The 22,183-nt window shown below is 40.8% G+C and overlaps 1 protein-coding gene across 2 annotated transcripts in view; it reads left to right on the top strand.

The window, feature by feature from the left end:
- Nucleotides 1–793: 793 nt before the first annotated feature.
- The window catches only part of EP300 (EP300 lysine acetyltransferase), a 94,436-nt gene continuing 73,046 nt past the window's right edge, over nucleotides 794–22,183 (top strand). For both annotated transcript variants that reach the window (XM_087723213.1, XM_087723212.1), the window contains exons 1-2: nucleotides 794–1,855; nucleotides 7,876–8,534. In XM_087723213.1, coding sequence (XP_087579339.1) covers nucleotides 1,762–1,855; nucleotides 7,876–8,534 — 753 coding nt within the window. In that variant the 5' untranslated portion in view covers nucleotides 794–1,761. The remainder of the gene's footprint in view (nucleotides 1,856–7,875; nucleotides 8,535–22,183) is intronic.

Raw genomic sequence — 22,183 nt, forward strand, 5'->3', positions numbered from 1 at the left:
TAAGTTCTCCTGCCCCTTTAAGAAATTTAGGCGAGAGAGTTTGCGGAAGGGATCACTTAAGGCTCGCAAGCCGAGTGGCCGAGCCAGTCTCGTGACCGGAGTTGGCCCCGCCTCGGGATCTCCCCCCTCCTAGCCCTCCGCGTTCCATTGTGTGTGCGAGTGCGTGCGTCCCCGCCTCTCCTTTTTTGGACACGCCCTTTTTTCTCTTGGCTCATTTCCGGCGCGGCCGCTCGCTTCCCTCTGAGGAATCGGGAGAGTGAAGAAACAACAGCCGCCATTTTGTTGGTGTGTGAGCGATTGAGGGGAGGGAGCGAACGAAAAGCACCGAGCTAGGCGGGTACAGCCCTGGAGGTGGAAAACAGCGGCAGAGACCTTCGGCAACTCAGGGCCCCCGGCCGGCCAGACCCGAGACAACCTGAAACCTCCGTGATATACCCACTGTACTAGCCTCGTAGCCAGTAGGGGAGTACGCACTCCCGGTTTCGGCTAGAAACTCGGGACCCCGGGTGGACTCCACCCCAATTTCTCCTGGCAATTGAGCACGTTCGCGGGTCTGGGAGACCGCTTCGCCTCGATTTGGAGAGCTGCTGTTTCTTCTCTGAACATCTCCTTTCCTGCGGATCTATATGGTGGAGAGGAGACGGGGCCGCTGCTGAAGCGCCTGAGGCACGGCGTCTCCAGTGTCGAGGAGAGAGCCTTATCCTTTCCATAGATCGAGCGCTCGTAACCATCCGTATCCTCCGGGGAGGGGGGAGAGGCTGAGAGAAGGGGGGAGGGGCCGCTCCTGCCGCTTCCTCCTCCTCCTCCTCCTCCTCCTCTCCTTGCTTTGGGATCGATCCCGTCGTCTCACCAGAAAGGGGTACCCTGCCGGAGAGAGAGAAAGAAAGGAAAGAAAAGGAGGGGTGGCAGGCGCGCGTCCTGGAGCCCACCCTCTCCAGCTCCCATCCCAGGATCTCTGCTGCCTCCATCGGGACAACACATATCTCTCCTCCGCCTCCTTGTTCCTGCACAACAAGATGTGAAGCGGAGACTCCTGGGACTTAGCTTCATCCTCCTCCTCCTCCTTACGGCTCCCTTTTCTGCAGCCATTAGTGATTAGCAGGGACGGCGCAGGGGGAGTTGGGGGGACCCTCGGTACGTTCCGTCTGCGATCCCCTTCCCCAGCCCCTTGTTCATCCGCCTAGGCATTTTCCTCCGTTGCAAGCTGGTTTTGGAAGGAGTAGGAAAGAACTGCGAGCAAAGAAAAACGATTCTTTTTCTCTTCGCCTCTCCTCCTTCGCCCGCCTCCTTGTGGCGATGAGGAGGAGGAGGACGACGCCGAGGAGGAAGAGGTTGATGGCGGCGAAGAGGCAGCAGCAGGAGGAAAAGACGACGACCCCCCGGAGGATGAAGATGGTGGTATTGGCGGCGGCGGTGAGGAAGCACCAACTGTGCTACGGCCGGATTTAATTCGATTTGTAAAATTTACCGAGCCCCTTTAATTAATTTTAGGAAGGGTTTGTTCTGTTCTTTTCATCCTTGTTTTTCCCTGTGGCCCGGAGAAAAGACTGCTTCCACACCCTGTTTCCCATCTCTGTTCCCCCTTACTCACTGCTATCCAACAGAAATCGATCTCGAGGAGCTGAAAAAGAGGAACTTTGTCTATTTCTTCAGTCCATTTCCATACTGCTCTTCGGTTGATTTTGGATCACAGAAAACGGCTGAAGGCATTGGGGATCCCCATCTTCAATTTGGGCTCTGTTTGTCTAAAAAGAATTAAAAATGGCCGAGAATGTGGTGGAGTCGGGCCCGCCTTCAGCCAAGAGGCCTAAACTCTCTTCACCGGCGCTCTCTGTCTCTGCAAGCGATGGCACAGGTCAGTCTTGGGCATAGATCCCTTCATTTTACCTTATCACAAATGGAGTCTCTTTTTGGGCAGTCTTTTTGCTAGTCTGATATATTTCTTTCCTCTGCCTATCCTATCTACTTGTTTTTAGCCTATATTTTGCAATATTACTTTGGATATTTAATTGACATTAAGCTTTATTTCTTTTGAAGAGGCTATAAATGAGTTGATGCTTACCTCTGAGTACTTGCAGCGTTTGAAATCTTGCAAAAACTTATCTTTATTGCATAGTTATTATCTGTGTATTGATATAGAGTCTTTTCTTCAAATCTTAAAACTCATTTAATCTGAAGAGTCCTTATTTTTCATCTTACCAGTGTTCTGATGGCTACGTTTTAATTTCCTTTATTTTCCTCAATTATTTAGTACTAATATTGTTTCATAAAGAGGTGATTACAGTTGCTGATAGAATTCATTTTGATGCTTTTGTTAGCTTCATTAGATCAATACTGAATATAGACTTGGTCATCTGCTTTTGTTGAGAGACTAAAATGTCTGAATTTCCCCTGAAGTCATGCCTTATTTGTTAAAGATGAGTACAGTTACACTTGTTTACATATTTACTTATTTATTGAACAAATCAACTAGATAGAAATACTACAACTCTTTTGAAATTAGGGATGCATGTTACAGGTGTTCATTTGGTAGCAACTGTTTTTATAGGTTCTTTTGGAAGTTCAGGCAACTATACCCCTGTAAAGAATAAATTGGCTGCAAAAGAAAAATGTGTTTCCTGAGATTTCTGACTAGTATAAGATTAGTCCGTGCAATAGATATTTTAATTCATTTTATCAGAAGAAATTAACTGGAATCCTTCAGCCAAAAATGTAGACATTCTGAATATTAATGGTAGCCAGTCTTGTTCACTGAATTTGTTTTGTACTGCATATATAAATGCCAGGGAAAATGGCTGATTGTATTTGATAGATAGGCTGTATGTGTGTGTGTTTGTCTGAATAAGTGATTGGTTGGATACATTAGGTAATTTGGAATGCTTCTTGTGTTTAGTATTTACTTCCGAACAATGTTTCTATTTGAATCTGCAGTCTGTCTTGATATCTCGTGCAACTTTAAAGATTTGTAGGTTATTTGCTACCAAGAGCATTAGTTTCGCTATTTGCAGGCCTAATATAATGCTTACCTGAAAATCAACAAGTTCCATTTTGCTAATAGGAAAGCAAGATTGGAATCTGCCTTCAGAATTCTTTGAGGTATATAAAACAAATGCTATAAAATAATACATACTTTTTCAAATTTATGTTATAGAATAATCCTTAACATTGTACCCCTTTCCTATATAGACAACTGAAAATAGGCATCCTGATGTAAAGTTGCAAGTGTGTGCAGTTTTCTGAGTCTATAGTCCATTGAATGAATTCATAGTCATATAAGTATATTGTTAATGAATGCATATATACTCAGATATAAATCTTACTGGATTCAATGAACTTTTTCAATGAATGCTTTTGCCAATGAAAATGGTACAATTTTATTCTCCTAAAAAGCCATAGTTTTGCCTTATAAGCCATTACATCTTTCCAAATTGTTTTAGAAATATAAATCAAATTAAATGGGTTCCATTGACTGTTTTAATTCGTTACCATCATTTCCAAATAGTTGCTAAATGTTTCTGGCTTTTCATTAATCATTATGAATACAATTTTTATTTTTGTTGGTTGAATTCTCTTTGAAATAATAGTTGGAGATTTTCAAATATAGTAAGGTTATAAATATTAAGTTATTTAAATATATTGCAACTAGTGAATTGCTAATTTGACTTTGTTTTAATATTCAATTTTCTAAAGGTGTGAAGATATCTGTGATTTAGTGTGTTCTGAAAAAAAAGCTATACAGAAAAATGTTACATATGTAAGAATAGTAAATCTCATAGTTGCAACAAATTACTAACATATTTCCCATAATGCTGCGTCACAGTGCTGCATCTTTTTTCTAGATATTACATGCTCTAGATTCATTTTTCTGTTCTTTTTTTTTTGTTGCTTACTCTAGTTTTCTACAACATGCACAGGTGTAAATGCTAAATTTATTTGGGAGCTATGGGAAAAGAGCCAGGAAGCCATATCTGTTGGCAAATTGCAAATGCAACTACATTATGCAATTACAATAAAAATTATTGTTCAGTCACTAAGTCATGCCTGACTCTTCAGGACCCCATGGACCACATCATGCCAAGCCCTCTGTCCTTCACTCCTCCACTGTCTCCTGGAATTTCCCCAAATTCATGTTCATTGTGTTGATGACACTATCTAACCATCTCATCCTCTGCCCTACCATTTTTCTTTTGCCTTCAATATGAGAAAAATAAGAAAGATTAATAGATATAATTCTGTCTTTATCCCCAAAAGTAACTTTATTCCCAAGAATCTCTACACATGATTACCTATTAATACAGTTCTCCCTGAAACATTTTGCCATAGTTATCAAGAATACCTTGTATACTGAGCATTTTTCATGTAGGATTTTAATGTTTTATTGTTTGACGATAAACAATCCCACTCCACATGAACAAAAGGAGAGGCAAAAATAATTATCTATTTAACAGCATAAGCATGAAATGAATCAAAGGACATAGCTATAGTTATTTACTGGGGTAGTGTTTTTTGCTTATAATCCCGCTCACAATATTTTGAATCTGTTTTTTTCACATAGATTTTTGACTGAAGTCATCTTAGAATGCATTTCATTTTAGTTGTATTTCTGCAGTTAAGGTATGCAAGTCCTATTATGCCTGCTAGTAAACTGCAATTGTTCTTCAGTTTAATGATACTACATGTACAGGTTCTTTTTTTTCCTTTCCAGAAATGAGTTGTTTCTGTCATCTTGCCTATTACACTACCTGTAAATACGTGTAGTGTATGCTAAACAGCTTGGCAAGTACCAAATTATTTGTTCTCAATAAGTTAGGTCTAAGAATTCTGAAAGGAGTATTTGACTGTTCCTTCATCCTTCAAGCATATGTTTTAAAGTTATCAGGTTTGAATGGTTTTGTGTTTGTTTCAGAATTTTGAGATTCCTCTATTTTTGACAAAATTTATACCAAATGTCTGAACAATTATAACAATATTTGACATATATAAAGTTTAACTGAGATAGACTTTCTGTAAAAATGAGAATATTACATTAATAGTTTAGCATTTTGTATAAGCATTTATAAAAAATAATGATGTGAGTGGAACTTACCATCTTTTGGTATATGTAAGGTAAAAGGTAGTTGAAGTGAGAAACTTTTATAATGTTCCTCGTTTCTGGTTTGTGATTTCATGGCAGAAGTGATTATCACTTTCCTAGGATTCAGGAACACTAAGGAAGTGGTAGCAGGTGTTTTTGCTTTGATGTACTATAGGATCCTGTGGATCTCAGATCCCAGAGGGAGTTCTGGCAAAGAAGCATGCCATTTCAGTTTCCATCTGTGTTATATGTGGTTGCCTTTGGCTCTTTAAGGAGCCATAAGATAAACTTCTGAGAGTGTGTAGAATATATAGTCTCTTGTTTTTTCCTTCCTTCATGCAGAATCTCTGGAATCAGATATTAAGATTAGAGGTTTGTTCAAATTCTCACTTAATGCAGTTATTACTTATAGCAGTTATGTCATCTGCTGTAATTGTATTTTAGGCAAGTTTCAATAAATGCTACTAAACTAAACATACAGTATATTGGTAGGTGCTTGCTTTTCTGCAATCTGTATCATAAAATGCTTTTACCATCAACCAAAGCCAATAGCTTTTGATTTTTAAAATAGAAATTGCTTACATACTGAAAAATGTATTTCTTAAAAGATCATTAAATGAAGTTTGTTTTGTATGTCAGAATTTAATTTCCAATGAACATACAAACTAAATTTCAAAAGTTATTTTTGAAGTGGAAATAGGTGAATCAACATAATCATCCCCTTCTCCATTCATGGGATTATTCAACTCAGAGTTATTCAGAGGATACCTTAGGAACTAACGCTAATATTATTGCATATTGTTTAACAACTACATCATATTGGCTGGTATTCAGAGATATCATGTATACATATGTAACTGAATACTTTTCAGAACTTTACTTTTCCAATTTTAAGGCCATGTAATTTATCTACAACTATTAAAGCAGCAAGTATTTTTGTAATATGGCTGGTTATATTTCCCCAAATGTGCTCTGTTAATGAGCTGTGTGAGGAGGTAGCAATAAACTGATTCCCTGTCTCCTTTCTCTAAGATAGGCATCTCCAAATTTGGTGACTTTAAGAGTTGTGGACTTCAACTCCCAGAATTCCCCAACCAGGAATCCTGGGAGTTGAAGTCCACAATTCTTAACGTTGCCAAGTTTGGAGATCCCTGCTCTGAGAGGAAGACACATCGAATTTTTGTAGCCTTCAAAAATACATAGTACACGTTGGTATACCTCTGGAACCATTATAAAGATTTTACTTGCAAATAAATACTACCAAGTGATAAGAACTGAATCTAAGAACTCTCAAATTTAGCTCCTGTTTAAGGGGTAAATCATAAAATTGAAAACCACATTAATAATCTGTTAATATTTATGCTTATCAATACTTGGACCATAGAATATTTTCTTCAAATAAGTTGAAAATTGTTCATTTATATTACTTCAGTGTGGCATCATGCACTTTCCCCCCACATATAAATAGTGGCAAAGAATATCCCTTTTTTTTGTAGGTATAGTTCTTGATTGACAAATTGTTTTATCAGCTGTCCTAGAAATATTTTAGTTTTGAAAAATGGCACATATCTGATTTAAAAATAGCAACAAACATTGAATGTCTTGAATATTTTGCTAAAATATAGGGTTTTGGTCTGATCTGCCTTGTCACTTACAAGAAGCTGCTACATTTGTTTGCAAATGTTACATTTTTCAGAACTATTGTTGAGGTATATTAACACACTTTAAAGCTCTTTGAAATAGTATGGTAAGCTATTAAACTTGTTGAGTAGGAGAATTTGTGCCTCTTGGAACAATATTTTATTAATTATTTAAAAAATAAAGTCACCTAGAATTTCCCATGCTTCCAAAACTAATTTTAAGAGCAACTGCTTGTAGGCATTGGTAGTCTTCCTTTAGGTTTTCCTTCAGCAGATCTTAAAGCTGTCTTGGGGGGGGGGGATTCTGGAATTTTAGAAAGCTGTTAAAACAGTTCAAGATTTTATTGCAGGAAGTTTCTGAATGGCAAATAGTATAAAAGCCAAAGGACTTGGCTCTTATAAAGTTTTGTATTTCTTTTAAGATTTTTACCTATTGAATATCTTGAAATAAAGACTGTAGAATTACAACTGTTCATCCTTTAGCATATTGTGTCTGGCCAATATTATATTCACACATTGAATAAATTTAGCAATAGAACCGAAATGAGATTTGAATTGACTTTTTTGATCATTCAGAAACATGGAATAAGTTGATCTCATATTTCTATATCTTCTAATTACATAATTTTTAAACTTGTAAATTTTGTAGGTCAATTTCAGCAAAATAGAACAATTTGTCTATTCAGTTTTTACCTGGTAAACTTTCCTACTAGATGTGCGGATCATGTTAGTGACAAGTTAGAAAACTAAAAATTAGGCAAGTAAAGAATGGAATTGCTGGATTGTGTTTAATGCTATCTATTTCCCAGCAAAATCTTGCTGAAACAATGGTGTATAGGCATGTGCACTGATTTGCTGCTCTTAGTTTTTAAGCACTGGAGTTAGTAGCAACTGTAAGATGTCACATTTGACATTTGAGGGATATCTAAAAGCTTCTAACCCTGGAACCAATGTGAGTTAATTGATAGTATTGCATAGCTGAACTGGGTATATTCTAAAATATTATTTAATGAAATTTGAGAGGGCTGTTGAGGTGATATTTTATTTTTTAAAGAATAATCTAAAACTAATTAGATAGCCATTCTATCAATACTGAATAAAAACCAGCTGAAATGTTTGCTAAAGTGCTCTAATCATTTTTTTAATTACTTTTCTCTCTAGATTTTGGATCTCTCTTTGATTTGGAACATGACTTACCAGATGAACTTATCAGCTCTACGGAACTGGGACTTACTAATGGTGGTGACATTAATCAACTGCAGACTAGCCTTGGTATGGCACAAGATGCTGCTTCTAAACACAAACAGTTGTCAGAACTGCTACGAGCTGGCAGCTCGCCAAACCTTAATATGGGAGTTGCTGGGCCAGCACAGAATATGGCCAGTCAGCCACAACAGAACAATCCTGGAATGGGAATCTTAAACAGTATGGTCAAAAGTCCCATGGCACAGGCTGCACTGACATCTCCAAATTTGGGGATGGGTACAGGTGGGCCAAATCAAGGTCCATCAACTCAGTCCACTGCAGGAATGATGCCAACAGTAAATAGTCCAGTAAATCAGCCTGGAATGGGAATGAATGCAGGAATAAATGCTGGCATGAATCCTGGTATGTTATCTGCAGGAAATGGGCAAGGAATGATGCAAGGACAAGTTATGAACGGTTCAATTGGAGCTGGAAGAGGACGTTCCAATATGTCATATCCAAACCCAGGAATGGGAAATGCTGGTACTCTAATAGCAGAGACATTACAGCAAGGTTCTCCTCAAATGGGAGGGCAGGCAAGCCTGAGAGGTCCGCAGCCTGGAGCAATGAACAAGGTATGTCAAAGATTTTATTTTGAATATTGACAATGAAAAATACAGTTTCAAAGTGCCATCCTTTAGGGGTGCTTTTGGGTGTCTTGCCAGATGCCTCCAGCATGTTTGCAGATAATACATATAACACAAACATACATAATCTTATCAATGTATATTAAGAATAAATATTACATGGATGTGAACTGTATAATAACTCATCTATTGGAGTCTAGGTATAGTACATTATTCAAAACAGTTGCTTGAATTTATAAATATGGAAGGTTTTCCATATGTAGAATGATTGTGCATCAGGTAATAAAATAATAATAATTTGTTTAATTGCAAGTGCTAAAAACTACTCCATAGGCTAATACTGTTCTTAAGAATAGCATTAATAATAGAATATGTGAGAGAAGATTATATTGGCTTTGTGTCTTGAATTTTGGGTTTTGCAAAACATTGTAGATGCAAAATAACATGAATTTGAAATGCTACTTTTCAAGACCCAAATGATTGTATTGAATGCAAAATACTTATTTTGCAGATTAAAATGAAGTTTTCAATCATTTTGAAAGTTTTTTGAACCAAAACAGCCATTTTGAACTTGAAATGGCATTTTGAATTCAAATTACCATATTTTTCGGAGTATAAGTTGTACCTTTTCCACCCAAAAAAGAGGGTGAAAATCTGGGTGCATCTTATACATTTTTGGCCTACCGAAACCCACCCCCTTTGGAAAAATTGGATGTGCAGACGGTTTGGGAGGCTTGCAAAGTGCTCCTGAGGGCTGCGTAGGAGAAAATCGAGCAAAAACCAGGTTGTTTTTGCCGCCCGGCCCCAGGAGTATTCTACAAGCCTCCCAAACCTCTGCATGCCCCCCCCTTTTTTTGGGCAAAAAACGAGGCATGCAGAGGGTTTGGGAGGCCTGCAGGGTGCAAAAACTTTTTTAAAAAATTTACCTCTTCAAAATCATGGTGCGTCTTATTCTGCGGTGCATCTTATAGTCCAAAAAATACAGTAGTTCAAATTCAAAACATTTTGTATGCCACTACTTTAAGAGGTGTGTTATTGTTTGTTCCTTTGTTGAAAGGTGGTCAGAAAAATATTTTTTTCAATTGTTTTTCTGATCACTTTTCATGTGTATGATGACTTTCATACACTGCTTATACAATTGCAATTGTTGTAGTTGGTTTAGTAAATAATGTTTAAAAGCTATGTTATAACACTTACAAAGCCTATAGGTGGCTTGATTTCCATTAATTCTTAGATAATATTAAATTCTCTCAGTAAAATATAAGATATGAAATTATGTATTAGGATATTTTATTCTATATGATCATGGTATCTGTCTAGCCCAGGGGGGACAGGATTACAGTAGATAGGGTTTAACCTGGGTATGGATGAACATTAATTTTAATTTTTTCTCTATTCAAAGATAGCACTAATCTTACCTGCTTTATTAAGCACTAGAAAGACTCTGGGATCATTTTTATTTTGAGTTGGTGTTTAATTGTAAGTTTTCTGATTTTAGTTAGTTTAAATTTGGATATGTGTGTAATGTATTTTTTGTTCTATTGCTTTAATTGCTATGTCCACAGGTGTCTTCCCAAATCCTAGCTCTTTCACGAAAAATAAGTTGAGAATTTTTAAATGAGAGTGCAATATTATTGTATAAATTTTGTTGGTTCTACCTCTACTATCAGAGCATTTAAAGAACATGGCTCTGATATGGAAACATACTCCTGAATTCAACCATTATATTGCTAGGTTGTGTTACTAATTATACAGTTTACTGGTTTAGAGAAATGTTATTTGCCTTATGATTCCAGGTTTTTTTTTAAACCAAGAAAACAAATCATTTTGTAATGAAGATTTGTTTTAATTTTTTCAGATGTTGCTTTTATATTTTTAAGTATCACGATTGCAGAAACAGTATGTTAGTTATCTTTATGGCAAAGCAGATTGCTACAGAATGCTACAAAATTGAATAATTCAAACCTGCAATTTCAGAAACATTACCTAAATTACCAGAATTGTTAGACATAACTTGGATCACATATTCTAATAAAATTAATTTGCTTTTGTAAATCTAGAAGATTGCAGGGGGGAAAAACCTTGATTATCACTGCTTTCAAATAAATTATGATATGAGTGTAATTTGTCACAAGTTAATTTGGAAGGTTTATTTAATAAAGTTATTTCTCAAATATATCAGCAAAAATTGTATTTACTCAGTTTTGTCCGTTTCTGAATTCTTATTATTATCTTAAGATGAGGATTTTCGCTAAAATTAGTAGCAGTGTCTTAAATTGTATTATCAAAAGTACTTTTGAAAAAAATAATCTGTTCTATCAGTTATATAAATCTCATTGTCTAATTAATCTGTGAATAAGAAACTCTGATTCATCAGAATCTAGCCTCTTTATAGGCTTTATTTTGTAAGAGTAATATAATGGACACCACTCTCTTACTTTAGTTGCTGGAAGTGGATGATATGTGATTCCCCCCTCTCCCCCCCCCCAAAAAGGCCACCTGGCTATTCTTATATAAAGTTTCTGTTTTCTTCTCAGAGAATAAAAAGAAACAACTAAACAACTGAGCAGTGTTTGGATTCTGAACAAGTGGCATAAGATTAATTCAGACTAAGAGTTCAAATTTAGACTAAGATAAATTCAGACTAAGCTACCATGAGAAATGGCATTGTGTAAAAAACTGTCCTAGACCATAAGTGTGAATCTAGGAAGATTCTTGAAAAAAGAAAGAAAATTAATTTTTGTTTGAGATAACAAAAGTTAAGGATATTGTAGAATTTGTTTATGATGGAATTATGAGCTTAACTGATACTGAAGCCCATGAATGGCTTTAGTTAGTGTAGTGAAATCTTTATTTCACTATAAACCTAGATCAGTTTGGGGAAGAGTGTCTGTTAGTCTAATGTCCAATAAATGTAAATAATGACATATGCCATGATTTACGTTATTTGCTTAATAATTTCATGCTGCTGTTAATGTCATAATTCATATTTTTATCATTTATATATAATATGAATTTAACTATTTTATAATATAAGTTATTTGTGGGAGAGTCTAAGTTAAGAAAGTGTCATTGTACTTGGATGAATTTGACACAATTGTGTTTCTAATCATACTTGGGCAAATTAAGTATTCAATTCAGTTCAATTGCACTTTGGAATTCCAAGGTATTGGCTAGCCTGGGCCAAAAAATCTCAAAAGGGCATACCAAACCTCTTCCATAATAATTCTAAGAAAACTGTAGGAGCATATAGTTGCCAGAAATTACTTTAGACTAGTCATTTTAAAAGGATTTGACAGGTGGTGGCATCTTGCCATTTGACTGATTTGGAAAATTAGGCATTGTGTTTATTCCAGAGCTATATGTCAAAAAAAATCCTGCAAGAAGCTAAAGGCAAGCTTCCGTAAGGCTGCTGAAAAATTGTATAGGAATGGTCCAAGAGTGACTTTTATTTTTGCTGTGATGCCATCTCTGTTTATGGTGGCTAGGCTATGTTTTGGAAATGGTTGCAAATTGCATTTGATTGAATTGGATAGGCCTTTTACAAAGAACTTAACATTTGATAATTAGATGTAGATTTGCAATTGGAAATAAGGGAAACAAGAATGGTTACAAAGTTTTATTTCATCAGTAAGAGTTTACTAAATATCATTGGAAAACTATATTATATTAATGAATCAGGAAACAAATCTTTCATAGGTCAAAAAAGCATTGTTCCTTGAAGGCCTCTTTCAATTTTTTGTCTTCACTATAATGGCAAAATGTAAACTTTTAGCATGTTTCTGGCTAAAGGATGGTAGCCTTTTGCTTGGCAGATTCTCCCCAGTGCACTTATACACCAGATAACCCATAGATGTTCTCTGTTCTTCAAATTCTTCAAATTCTGAGTTTCACTATTAAATTAACTAGTGTAGCAATCCAATACATTGCCCATTCTTTCTGATTGCAAGCTTGTGGGAAAGTTTGTGGGAAAACATTACAGATTACAGCTTCCTTGTCAAGAGTAAGCAATTAGCATCTTCTGAGATTGCACCAAATAAAAAAAGATGTATGAAAAGACTAAAATGAGTTCTAGTACTGTTCTTTTTTTTTAGATGAATTAATCTGGTTTTGTGCTTTTTACTCAAAATTCCCATTGAACAAAGTAGAATTTACTGCTTGTTTTGCTAATTGCAGTGTGTTTTATTTTTTGTCATTTTTTAAATAGTCAAGTATGCTTATTTTGGAGTAACAGTAATTTATTAGAATTCTTTCTACTTTTTATGTTGCATGCAAAAAAAGACTTGTGGATTTTCGCTTATGTAATTTAGATATACATCAATCTTTTACATTAACTATATGTGAGACTGCGTTTAGGCCTGCCTTAAGTTTGAATGCCACACATTTTGTTTCAGATTTCTAAGTAGCCCGTTAACCTGTAAAATACTTAGAAATTTGAAATAAAATAGGTTTATAGGCTACTCTAATAAAAATATTCTATTGAGTGGCATAAAATTCCTCAATCTATGAGTTAAAATAAAAATAGAATAACCAAATAATCCAGTTTTGGTCGCCACAATGTAAAAAAGATGAAAGACTCTAGTGCAGAGAAGAGCAACAAAGATGATTAGGGGAGTGGAGGCAAAACATGAAGAATGACTGCAGGAACTGGTTATGTCTAGTTTAATGAAAAGAAGGACCAGGGGTGACATGATAGCAGTGTTCCAATATCTCAGGGGATGTCACAAAGAAGAGGGAGTCAAGCTATTCTCCAAAGCACCTGAGGGTAGGACAAGAAGCAATGGGTCAAAACTAATCAAGGGGAGAAGCAACGTAGAACTAAGGAGAAATTTCCTGACAGAACAATTAATCAGTGGAAAAACTTGCCTCCAGAAGTTGTGAATGCTCCAACACTGGACGTTTTTAAGAAGATATTGGATAACCATTTGTCTGAAGTGGTGTAGGGTTTCCTGCCTAAGCGGGGGGTTGGACTAGAAAACCTCCAAAGTCCCTTCCAACTCTGTTATTCTGTAAATATTCTATAAATATTCCAAATATTAAAATCAAGTTCATATATTATAAAACATCAATATATAGTGTGCTCTATGGTTGTGGGCTGGCTGCTGGAAGACTCTCTGTCCAGCAGCTGGCCCACAACCATAGAGCGCACTCCTAGAGTGGCCACTGCTGGAAGACTCGTCAGCCGAGTTTTGGAGTTTGGAAGCCGGAGAAGAAGTTATGCACGGAGCGCGGCGGGGGCAGAACAGGCGCTCGCGCAATCCCCCTCTCCAGTCGGGCAGACCTCCATGCACTGAACTAGGGGGTATCCCGAATGTGCCAAGCTGGGGAGCGGGCAGAGTGCTACGTGCCTTGGCGCCTTAGGGATATCCCCTAGGTCAGTGAATGGCGCTCTGCCCGGCTGGAGAGGAGGTTTGTCGGGCGGCTGCTCATGAGTATTGTCACCTCATGGCTGCTTTGCCCCTGAGGCTGTGCCTGGCTCTTCGGGAGCCAGTTTGCAAGGGAGCAGTTGCCTGGCAACTCCCCCCTCCGGCCAGGCAGAACACCACTCACCAACCTAGCAGTATCCCGAAGGCGCCAAGCAACATGAGTGCCTTTCCCCCGGCTTCTGAGGCTTGGTGCCTTCGGGATACCGCTAGGTCGGTGAGCGGTGCTCTGCCTGGCCAGAGGGGGCGGGGTTGTCCAGGGGGCTTATTTTGGGGGTAGGCTTATATTTTTGCCCAGGTGAAAAATATGGCAAGGTGTTAGTTTCAGGACATGACGCATTTTTGGGGAAACACTGTAGGTAAATATTCAGTAGGTATCAAATAATCTGTCCTTTAGGTCTGGATAGGGAGAACAGGCTAAGATTGAATCCTAGCAAATGGAGCAGCTCTTGGTTCAAAGGCCTGTGGTTTCCAGAGATACATGTTTAGTTCTGAAAGGAGTTGCACTTCTCGGTTTACAGGGAGTCCTCTTGGACTCACAGCTCTTGTTCAAAGAACAGGTAGCTGGGGCCGAGAGGCCTTTGCACAGCCCCATATTTTATGTCACACAACATTTTTTTGAAACATAAAACTTTACTTTTTGTCATTCATACATTGGTCACTTTCTGATGGGCTACTCCAATATGCTTTACATGGGATGGCCATTAAAGAACTTGGAAACTATAGCTGGTCCACAATGCAGTAGCTCAAGAGGTTATAGGCACACCTTGGGGTGGCCATCTGACACTTTGTCTTGAAGTGCTGCATTAGTTGCTATTGACTTTCAGGTGCAAGTCGTGCTGATTACTAGTTGTCTGTTGGATTGCCTTCTGTCAAAACATCTTGCTATTTGGTAAGATCTAGTAGGGCGTATTCTTTATATTTTCTCTCAGAGATTGCCAGCTAAAAGGGTCTGATCAACAAACTTTAGTTGTCTCCATCCTGTGGAATGCTGTAGTCCAGCCATTTAGCTAAGACCCTCCTGACCTTCAAAATGTCAGTAAAGACTTGACTAAACGCTAGACACAGGTTTGCTATGACTCTTTCTCTCTTTGAATAAGTACCATATTTTTCAGAGTATAAGATGCACCAAGATTTTGAAGAGGTAAATTTTTCAAAAAAAGGTTTTTGCACTTTTCAGGCCTCCCAAACCCTCTGCATGTCCATTTTTGCAAAGGAGGTGGGGTTTGGGGAGGCCAAAAATGCTGAATTCAGTGTATAAGATCCACCCAGATTTTCACCCTATTTTTTGGGTGAGAAAGGTGCATCTTATACTCCGAAAATTATAATTATTTTTAATTGTGTTTGAGAATTATTGATTCCTGATGTAAATTGATGTTTTATAATATATGGCAGGGGTCCTCAAACTTTTTAAACAGGGGGCCAATTCATGGTCCCTCAGACTGTTGGGGAACCGGACCGGGTGGGTGGGTATGGCTAAGTGGTCATGTGACTGGGTGGGCGTGGTCAATTTATTGATACAGATTTTTATGTTTTACATCTATAGTTTTTATATAGTTTTATCTCACTTGTGTGCCTCCCAGAGTAACTTTTGGTGAACTGCTCTTATCAGGATCTAAGGCAAAAATATTCAGAAGGACCCAAAAGCTAATGCAGCTTCTATAAAAGCATTTGTAGGACTGAACTATTCATATAAAAACCTGGGTGAGATTGCATCATTGTAGATATTCAAATACCTGGGAAGGAAGTGGAGATAAAACTTCCCACAGCAAAGCCCATAAAAATCCTAATCTTGAGGGAGACATAGACTCGATCACCTTATTTCAGAAAATGTTTAGTGGAATCTTTTAGTGGCAAAAAGCCGAAAGGCTTTGTGATTAGCACAGTCCTCATATTACGAGGCAGTCCTGGTTCTGAAACATGAAGCAAATGTGTTCATTCTTTAAAGACTTGAAGAGAAAGATTCCATTGCTTCCTATTGTCCCTTCTCCTGGTTCAGGGGTCTGCAACCTTGAACACTCCTTCTTATCTCTCTTTCTCTCATCTTTTTCTCTCCCTCCCTCCCTCCCTCCCTCCCTCCCATCTCTTTCTCTCATCTCTCTCCTCTTTTTCTCTCTCCCTCTCTATCTTCCTCTCCCTGTCATGCCCCTCTCTCCCTCATATCTCTCTCTCTGTGTCTTTCTCTCTCCCCCTCTCTCCCCTCTCTTTATGTCTCTGTGTGTGTGTGTCTCTCTCTCCCTCTCTCTCGCTCCCTGGGTGGGAGGGTGCGCACAAGAGAAGAAGTGGGGAGGGAAGCCTCTGCTGCTCACTCCTCAGCAAGCCTGGATTTCCAAAAGGAAAAAAGAAAAACGGGTAGCGAAAAGTCCCAAGGAAAGCACACAGGGTTTTCCGAGTGAAAAGAGACACAGAGACAGGAAATGAGAGAGCCCCCTACACACAGAGGGAGACTGGCTGATGGGTAAATGTCTTTGGCAAGGGCCGAATCAAGCCAAATCTGTCTCTTCCCCTCCTTCTCTGCCTGGCAGGCGGCTGTGCTGTACAAGGTGCTGCGAGAGTGGCAGGCATGGAGAGGGGGTATTGGGTCTTCTCTCTGCCCCAAGCCAAAAGAAAACCATCCTGGCTTCTCCTTCCCTCCCACCCTTCCCCCTGCTCCCTTCCTCCCACTCAATCCTACTTCAGGACAGAGGAGTGCCAGTAGTGGGTTCCTACCGGTTTGGCTGAACGCGTAGTGGTTTGGCAGCCTGGGTTGCTGGAACCAGCAGAGACCCAGGCCTGCCACACCCCAAAACCAGTTTTCTGGGCGCCACAATAGGCACCACTATCTTGTTTTTCGCTTCTGCGCATGTGTAGAACAATTTTTATTGCACTGCGCATGTGTGTCTCAAAGGCAGTGAACAGCGTTCTGCTGCGAGAGCTAGGCCACGCGTCTCCGCCATCTAACTCGCCAATGGGGGCATTTCTGCCGGGCCACCCCCCACAGAGCTGTTGCACTTGGTGCTCAGCGGGGAAGGGGAGCGCTTCCCCACACTGCCCTCTTGGCCCCACCGACAAGGGAGAAGGAAGGCCAGCCTTGGGGGATGGCCCCCACACCGCAAGATCTGCACCCACCATTTTCTCCCACCTGCCACCTGAGTGCAGTGGGTGTGAAGCATTTCTCCCTCTCCTGTCATTTGCCAGCAGCCATGGTGAGCTTTACAAGCCCTGCAGGCTGGAAGGTGAGGCTGATGGCGTCAATCCCTTTCCCAGCCTTCATCTCCACTTGGACTCTCCAGAGCACACCTATTGGGGGCAGCCAGAGACCATGTGGCTGCGCTGCTGGTATCCTCCCTACCTCACCCCACCGGCCCACACTCTTCAGTCTTACCTTAGCAGAGAGCAGATCCCCGTGGGCTGGGAAGGGTGGGGCGCGGAGCAGGGCTTAATCACCACTGGACGGATAGATTGTTTTGGCGGGCCGTAGTTCGAAGATGCCTCATATATGAACTTGCTTTTAATCTTTGGTTATTTTATTTTAATTTTAACTCATAGATTGGGGAATTGTATGCCACCCAATAGAATATTTTGATTGGAGTAGCCCAGTGATGGCTAACCTTTTTGTTGTTGGGTGCCAAAAATGTGAGTGTGTGCTGGCACCCATAATGCAAAGCACACCCCCACATGCACATGCATACAACACCCCCTGCTCCCCCCCATGTGCGCCGCACTGCTCGCCTCTTCTGTACTTTCCTGAAGCTTGGGGAGGATGAAAACCTCCGGAAGCCAGAAATGGATTGTTTCCAAACTTCTGCTAGGCCCATTGGGCCTGTTTTTCACCCTCCACGAGGCTTTCCTGAAGCTTGGGGAGGGTGAAAACTGCCTCCCCGACCCTCTGGAAGGTCGAAAATCAGCTGGCTGGCGTGTGCACTCGCACTGGAGCTGATGGCTTGCGTGTTGGCAAATATGCGTGCCACCTGTGGCATATGTGCCATAGGTTCGCCATCATGGGAGTAGCCTGTAAAGTAAATGGATACATTTTGAATTAATCTTAACTTTAAATCTCTAAAACTATACACAGCTGTCAAAGTAATCTGTGTTTATCTGCATGCTTACTATCTAATGTGTATTATGAAAAATAGTTTATAAATAGTTTTAAATGCCTAATACTATAAAGTTATATGTAAAATTAATACTTCTTAAATCATTTCTTAGATCCAGCTTGTACTTTATTATTTAATTTATATACATTTAGCAAGTTGTCATTCTCTGAGAAATTAAACATTTTTTGTGGATGTTACTGAATTTGAATGAAATAGTAATTCTGAAAGGTCCTGAGTGACCAGTAGGTAACAAAGTGATGAAGTGAAAGACTTGCCCAAAGAACTCTATAAAACGTGGGGCAGAGTCAGTCCAATGCCAACACATTTACCTGGTTCCAGCATAATAAAATAACCGTGGCACGACAAAACCGCGGTCCACTAAAGCGCGCCCGATTAAAGCTGGTTGCTTGTCTTCTTGCAGATCTGCTCCAGTTTCTGGTGCCTTCGTTTTTCATAATTAGAGGGGGGTTTGGAAGGTTTGGGGCCACCCTCTGCCTCTAGCTCCGCTCTGGGGGAAAGGTGCCTCTTCTTGGCTCTAGCCTTTGCTTCCCCCCCTTCTAGGCAGCCTCTGGGGTGGCCACTAACCTGGTTGGATGATCCTCTGCCCCTCCGGTGGGGCTGCTGGCTATAGCTGCAGCTACCTGGGTCCTGCCAGCCTCCTCGGTGCTGCTGGGTGCCGGCATCTTTGAACACGTGTTTCCTCCTGGCTTCAAAATGGCGCTGTGCGCCAGAAAACAAAGTGCCGCTTTTAAAAGTCTTTCCAAGCGGCTTGTACTCCAAGGAGCTGCCACGCGCCCTTGCCGCCAGTTTTTCTGCCTCCTGCCTCCTTCCAGTGCCGCTTTAGGCTTGGCTTTGCTCGTGGTCCCCTCCAACGAGTCAGACCACATGGAAGAGGCGCGGCAGAGCACTTCGGCGTCGGCAGAGCCTCCGTGGCAAGGCTTATCTTATAAGGCTTGTGCCCTGTGCCTCTAGCTTGGTGGCAGGAGTCCGGCGCCTCCTTAGGCTCTGCTCGTGGCCCCAATCAATCAGGCCACGTGGAAGCAGTGCGGGCGCTCCGCGACGCTTGAAATAGCCATGGCTCGCCGCTCGACCCTGTGGGGGGAGTGGCAGAGCGCTCCGGCGCCGGTGGAGCCTACGCGGCAGGGCTTGATTTGCGCCCTTTGTCTCTGGCTTGCCCAGCAGGGTTCCTGCCTGAGTGATGCCTTGTCTCACTCAGAGGCCTGGGCAGCGGGCCGCCCCTGAGGGCTTACAGCAGTCCTTTCACAGCCCAGGGAGCTGTCCAGCTCACATGCGGCTGCTGTGGTTGGAGATAATTTCTCTTGCTGACTTTTCGGGTTTTTTGAATATTTTTCCTCCAAATTTAACAGAGATCCAGGATGGCAAACCGTCCAGTTGAGGGACTGAGTCGATAACTGGGCGGTACATGGTGGACCAGGGGCGTGTCCCAAAAGCCTATTTGACTCAGTCCAATCAACGAGAGGATAAGGTCAACCCATCCTGGATACTCCTCCCCTCACTATGGAGAAGATACTAATTGGGCTGCTCTATTTTTGACTTCCAAGTGGTCTTGGAAGTGATAGCAAAAGACTTATTAACATGGTAGTAACATGCAGTTAAGCTTGAGCAAATATGGTTACAATTGGGAACCAAACATAATTTGATCTTCACAAAAGCAAAGCAATTGTGGTTAATCTTGCAATCAGGCAACAAGTTATATACATGCTTGAAAAGTGCATTTGTGTACATTTTGCTGTCTGGGAATATTTTTTTCAATTTGATTACATTGGAATGGTGAAGGAAATAAGATTTTATATAAACTTTGTTTCATGTGGTTGTAATATTAAAAAATAGAGGAGTCTGCAATCCATAAATTGTCTACATTTTCATGTTTTAAGAATCACATAACAATGTAGTTGGCTGTCTTCTAAAACATTTTGAATTCTACTGTTTGTCGTTTGAATTGAATTTAAAGTTTTTCACCAATGGTGGTTATGCCCTTGCTGTGATTACAGTTGTATATTTTACTTCCAACAAACTTCCAAGTCCCATCTGTTCTTCTGAGGTAGTAGATTAGTAAATCACTCCTGAAGTTACACTGTACTTTGGGAGGGATCTCTGTAACCTGCAAAATGCAGTACAACTGCAGGAATGCTCCCTTTCTAGAAATCTTAAACAAAATGAAATCTCAAAAGTAAAATTGCAAATTATCTATTATGAGGAACCTATCATAATTTATGATAAAATATTGGATAACAAGACTACTTTATTTTGGGGGTTTGGGGTATAATTAATTTCTATTGTAATCGTGCAATTATCCTTGCCACTCAATAGCATCTGTTGCTGCACCTGCCCTCTTTCATGTGGTGAGTTGATTATTCCTTGTAATCTTTCTATTGCATCTGTAACAGCCTATCACTATAATATCAAGGATAAAAAATGCCAAACAGCTCCTTAATCTATCACATTACAAACTGTACAGTATGTTTTATGGATCATAATTTGGTCTGTAAAAATAATTGTTTGGGAAAATAGGGATAAGATCTAAAAGATTGTGCATTATATTCCATTTATATACTGGGGCTTCCCTAGTATTCTCCCTTCTACTCTGCTGCTGCAGATGTTCATGCTTCTTCTAATTGTTTCTGAAACTGGATGGCAGGATTGAACATGACGCCAAAAGTTGTAGTGAAAATTAACTTGACAATCTCTTTTCCTATTTATTCATACAATTATCTACTTGTCCTGGGTGTGAACAGAACTGCGGCCTTGGGATGCTCGTTGAAAAGATATGTCCACGCCCTGAGAGTATGGGCCCTGGAAGGAACTGGAGCTGGAGGAAGGTTCCATGTTCCGGAAGGGCTGTCTTCTGTGGAAGTTCGGACCCTTACAATCAGACATTTTAGTGACTGAAGGCATGGCCTTCTTTTTGTCCTTATTTTCAATAAGGACCGGATCTAGGGCGTCCCCAAAGAGCTTGCCCCCTTTAAAGGGTGCAGAAGCAAGCTTCCCTTTGGACCTCATGTCCACATTTCAGTGTCTAAGCCATAAGAGGCAACAGATGGTGACGTTGGAGGCTAGGGCCCTAGCCCTAGGCACAAACCTAGCGGCATTCAGTGTGGCATCAGCCATGTACTCTGTCGCCGCAATGATCTTGTTGACATCCTGCCTCAATTTGGTATCCCTGGCCGGGAGTTTGGCGAGCAGCTGCCTCAACTTCAGGAGAGATGTCCTGGAGAGGAAGGACGCAGAGGCAGACATCTGCCCAAGCCGCCGCCTGATGAATCTCATGGCATGCTTTTTCTGCTCTTTTATCCTCTGCTTTGAGCCCCACCAGGAGGTCAGGGGGAAGGATCGAGGAGGAGGTGAGCACTGCCATAGGCGCGTCCACGGGAGGCAACTTCAACAAGTCCTCCAGACTTACATCCACCGTGTATAACTTCCTATCACTACCACTGGGGGTGGCAAGGGTGCCTGGTTGTGCCCATTGCTTCTGCACAACGTTGAGGAACAATTTTGGAACCGCAACAATTTCCTGTGCCTGAACCGGTTCCTTAAAAAGACCCTCACTAAGGTCCGTGGGATCTGGGGGAGAAGAACCCAAACGGGTCAAGGCCTTAGCTTTATTTAAAATAGTCTTGAAGCGAGCTTGCTTAAACAAACCAGTAAACGCAGGTTTGTCAGGGAAAGCCCCTTTGTCCCCTGAGAATTCAGGTTCTGGGTCAGGAAGGATGTCCTCCTCCCAGGCCGAATCCTCACTGGCCAGTGAGAAATGTGGAGAAGAAGGGTGTTGGTCCTGAGGGGCCTCCTGGGGTGCATCCTGGACCAGGTTAGGGCGGGACCTGCGTGGGCGTTTGGCCTGTTGCTGCATGCCTGTTGCTATCCCTTGGGAAATGGCCCTTGCAATGACCTCCTGCATCTCTGCAGAGAAATCAGGGCCCTGATCCTCCACAGGCTGGGCCCTGATGGGGCTGAATGATAGGCTGTTGGGGTGGTAGGGGACACACAGGCACTAACCCCTCCTCCGGTTCCGAAGGGCATGCAAAGAGGTTGGCCTGGTCAGCCATTGAGGGCCCTGGAGAATTTGCCATGGCAAGGGAAGCAGTAGGGGAAAACTCCTGCCCTTCCTCCTCACTATCAG

Source organism: Thamnophis sirtalis, unplaced genomic scaffold (genome assembly GCF_051295495.1).
Source record: "Thamnophis sirtalis isolate CommonGarterSnake01/CBP01778 unplaced genomic scaffold, rThaSir2_p1.2 scaffold_9, whole genome shotgun sequence".
Classification (NCBI taxonomy): Eukaryota; Metazoa; Chordata; class Lepidosauria; order Squamata; family Natricidae; genus Thamnophis; species Thamnophis sirtalis.